Raw genomic sequence first — 3,951 nt, 5'->3', positions numbered from 1 at the left:
GAAAAAAAAAAAAAAAAAAAAAAAATCGTGCTGCTTCTTTTTCCCCCCAACTACCCTCTCGCCCACATATAACAGGACTCACCCAGAGGCAATGAGCACCCGGGACTGGGCAATGGCCAGACGCTGGAGGTGGCTGCGGTTCAGGGTGCTGAGGCCAGGACGGGATGCCTTCCCACTGCCGGCGCCAGGGGGGCTGGCATTGGAGCTGGCTGAGCTCAAGGTGGGCGTGCTGGCTGCCTGCCGCCGGCCCCCTTGGGCAGCTAGCGGCTTCAGGGAGCCACGCGCTGCGGTCATACTGTCAGGCGCCTTGGCCCCTGGGGCCGGTGCTGCGGCTTTGGGGGCAGCAGGTGGCACAGAAGGGGCTTTGCGGGTCTGCAGCGTGGCGGTGCTGGGGCCAGTGGCCGACACTGTGGCTTTGACACTCATCACCAAGAGGCACTGGGGACAGGCGCAGGCGGGGACCGGGGGGGCTGCCGCCGCCCCAGGGCTGGCTGGCCAGGACTGTGACTTGGGCAGAGTGCCCGAGACCAGTGGGTAGACCATGTCAAGGCGTCGGCGGACGCGGCGCTTGCGCTGGGTCTGCCGGTTGATCTGGCCCATGGTGGCAAAGTCGATGACATAGCAGAAGCCAATGGTGCTCAGGTCCACCCAGGGATGCTGCTTCTCATAGGCGCGCTGGATGGTGATGCCCACATCCATGTCGTAGGGTGTCCAGGACCCGCTGTCATTCTCCCACTCCCACACAACTCCCTTGCCTGGCGCTGATGACGGGTCGTAGTAGCTGCGCCGGACAGGGCGGATAGTGCCTGAGGGAGGGCGAGAGATGCCGTCAGACCCTGGCACTCACCTGTGGGCAGGGAGCGAAACCGCTCCAACCTGCCCCACCAGTGCTGCTCAGCGTGGGGACAGGATAGCTTCCCGGCTCAGCTGTTGTCCCCACCCTGCCAGAGGACTTCTGTGCTGTGGGTTCCCCAGGCCACTGCCTGAAGCTGCCCCACTGCTGGTGCACCTGAAGGGCCAGGGAGTCCCCAGGCTGTACACACACAGCATTGGGTGCACCCCCAGTGTGATGGGAGTGAGGGGAGGGCAGATTTCACCCCCATTGGTCTACAGCGGCAGCCGCCCGCCCAGCCCCAGCCTGCAGCCGCTCAGCCCTGATAGGGAAACAGAACCACAAGCTCAGCGGCTCCAACCTGCTCCCAGGGATCTCCCACAGGACCCTGATGACACCAGGCATGTAGGCACCGGACTCCTGCAGGGCCCTGTCTGCCTCTCAGCTCAGGACAGGGGAATAAAGGATTTAAGGGGCAGCTCTGAGCTCCGCCATAGTGACTTGTGTAGGCACCCACATGTGCAGGGGAGCAGGGCTTGCGCCAGGCCACCCGTCCTGCAGCTGCCAAACTGGCCCATGACAACAACCCAGCCCACGGGACAGGAAAAATCTCCACGATGCTGAGCAAAGGAGTCTGAGCAGGGGCCCATGCCCGGCTCCTGCTCCGCCATCAGCGAGCATTACAAATGGGATGAGAGCACAAAGCATGAAGGCTTTGTGGCTTGCATCCCTTATTTTTGCTAGGCGGTTCCTTTCCTACTGCTCCCAGTCGACAAGGATGCATTCAAAGCATGACGCAAATTTTGGAAGCGTCTACAATGAGGAAAAAGCCTTCCTCTTTGGGACGTTTCATGGCACAGCAGAGCCGGCTGAACACGGCTGGGGTCAGCCTTGGGGCCTGTCCTGAGCATGCTACTAGCACCCAGAGTTGTTTGGTTAATAGGTGGGATTAGCTCACAAACATCACTGCCTCCATGCTCTTCTGCAAAACCCCATGGCTTGGTCCCGCTGCCAGAGGTAGGAACAAAAAAGCTCAAAGAGAAGAAATAATAAGCCTGCTTCTTCGGCTTTTCACCACGTGTCTTGCAAAGCCTGCAAGAATTCCAGTCCCTTTTCACCCCCACCTCCCCACTGGGAGCAGCCACCACCATCGGTCCCCACACAGGACCACTTGCCACACAAAAAAAGTGGGCTAAAAAGGAAAAGCTGTTTGTTAGCACTAACCACAGGCACACATCAAGCACCCTGAAATGCAGAATGAGGTGCAACTGCACCCAGGCAAGCCAGGCCAGCGTCCTGTGAAGGAGCACCCAGGGCAGGAAAGCCACCGGTGCTGGAGGCACAAAGTGCAGCTGGAGGGGAGTGGGGCAGTGATTTATCCTAATCTGGTGTGAGGTGGGGAGGGCGGCAGTGGCGACATGCGGCATCTGGCAGTCCCCGGGCGGCGGTGTGGGAACACTGTGCATCCCCCCAGCCCAGCACGGCCAGCCAGCCTCCCATTCAGCACGGGAAGAAAAGGGACAATAGCTATTCAGGGCCTGCCAGGGTCGCGACCCCCCCAAATCAGAACTGTTTAATGACCCAAAATACCAACATCCCCGACAACCCGAAGAGAGACAGAACAATCCCCCTTTCAGGCCTCCTCCCCAGGCAACAATAGCCCTCAGAGGCTGGCCCCCAGCCCTGCCGCAGAGGTCCCTTGTCCCCCACACCCCCAGGCAGGGGAGGGTCCCCATCAGCTCTGGGCGCTGATGAGGAAAGGAAGACAAAGGACCATGTCTGGGACCCCACTGCACCCAGCACCCCCTGTCCCAGGAACACGGGACATTGGCTGGTCCCCTTCCCATGGCCACCACCGGAGTCTTGGGGGGGCACAAGTCCCCTGTGACAACCTCTCCCCCATGGGTGCCTCTGCCCCACATCCCAGACACCCCTAAGGCTGTATTCCTCCCCGCTGCCATCACCCTGGTGACCTCCGTGCCTGCTTGTTGCCACCACCACCACAAATACCCCTCTTTGCCTGCCCAAGCAACCACTCTGGGGAGCCCCCACTTGCCTGTGCCCTCCCTGAGCAGACCCTATCTGCCTTTGCCCCCACCATGGGCACCCCCATGGGCTGCCAGGACCCAGGACAAGATTTAGCCCCCAAATGCTGAACAACACCTGGCCTTTGGGGCGGATGGTAGCTCTGAGATAGCACAGGGGAAGCTGGGTATGGTGGGTCCGGGCTCTGGGAAAGGTCTAGAGGAGATGGGCTCCATGCACAAAGGGACCCTGGGCTGGGAGAGGAAAAGGCCATAGCAGTGCAACAGGGAGGAGGCTGGGCAGCAGGACCCCGCAAGAGTCTGGGGACACGTGGACAGGGGCGGGCATCAGAGGATACGGCAAGCACCTGGGGACCAGGCAGGATGGCATAATGCAAGCTGGCAGTGGGCGACCCTGGGCACTGAGAAGCAGAGCTGAGCAAGTCTCGGGCAGGCAGAGCAGGGTAGTGCAAGGCAGCGTAGGACCAGTGGATGCAATCCAGGATCAGGCAGCGTAACACAGCTCAGTGGCACAGCCAGCAACGCAACAGGAGATGGGCCATGGCACAGGGCAAGGCAGCACAGTGCCGTACTGGGCTGGGGAAGGCAGCGCAGCCCAGCCCAGCCCCAGATCAGGCCGTGCAATGCAGCGTGGGCCCCAGCAGCACAGCATTGTGCAACACCGTGCAATGCAATTCCAGGTCAGGCAGCGCCGTGCAACACCAGCCCTGGCAGCAAGGCACCGCACGGTGCAACTCTGCGCCAACCGGCGCCACACAATGAGCACCCGGGAACACAGCGCAAATCCCGGTCAGCCGCGTCAGGCAGGAAGGCACCCGACTGGGCAGCGGGGACCCGGGCAGAGCGGCCGGGCGGGTCCCGGGGGCACGGCGCGAGGCAGGGACGCGGCGGAGCGGGGCGAGGCGGGGCAGCGCGGGAAGGCGCCGCACGGTGCGGGGCAGCTTCCCGGCGGGCAGCGAGCGCTGTGCCGTGCCGTGCCGGACGGGACCCTCGGGCACCGGGGCAGCGCGGGGCCAGCCGGGGGAGCCCGGTGCGGCGGGCAGGCGGGGCCGCGCGGCAGCCGGCGACACGGAG

At 62.8% G+C, this 3,951-nt stretch overlaps 1 protein-coding gene across 1 annotated transcript in view; it reads right to left on the bottom strand.

Annotated features, from left to right (window-relative positions):
* DTX4 (deltex 4, E3 ubiquitin ligase) overlaps nt 1-833 on the bottom strand; it is a 5,613-nt gene extending 4,780 nt beyond the window's left edge. Inside the window, exon 1 of the mRNA XM_014940692.1 lies at nt 83-833. Within this exon, the coding sequence (XP_014796178.1) occupies nt 83-699 (617 nt within the window). The 5' untranslated portion in view covers nt 700-833. The remainder of the gene's footprint in view (nt 1-82) is intronic.
* Nucleotides 834-3,951: the final 3,118 nt, after the last annotated feature.

Source organism: Calidris pugnax, unplaced genomic scaffold (assembly GCF_001431845.1).
Source record: "Calidris pugnax isolate Ruff unplaced genomic scaffold, ASM143184v1 scaffold98, whole genome shotgun sequence".
In the NCBI taxonomy this organism is placed as follows: domain Eukaryota; kingdom Metazoa; phylum Chordata; class Aves; order Charadriiformes; family Scolopacidae; genus Calidris; species Calidris pugnax.
Note: the sequence above shows the minus strand (reverse complement) of the source record. Positions and strands in the feature narration are given on the sequence as shown.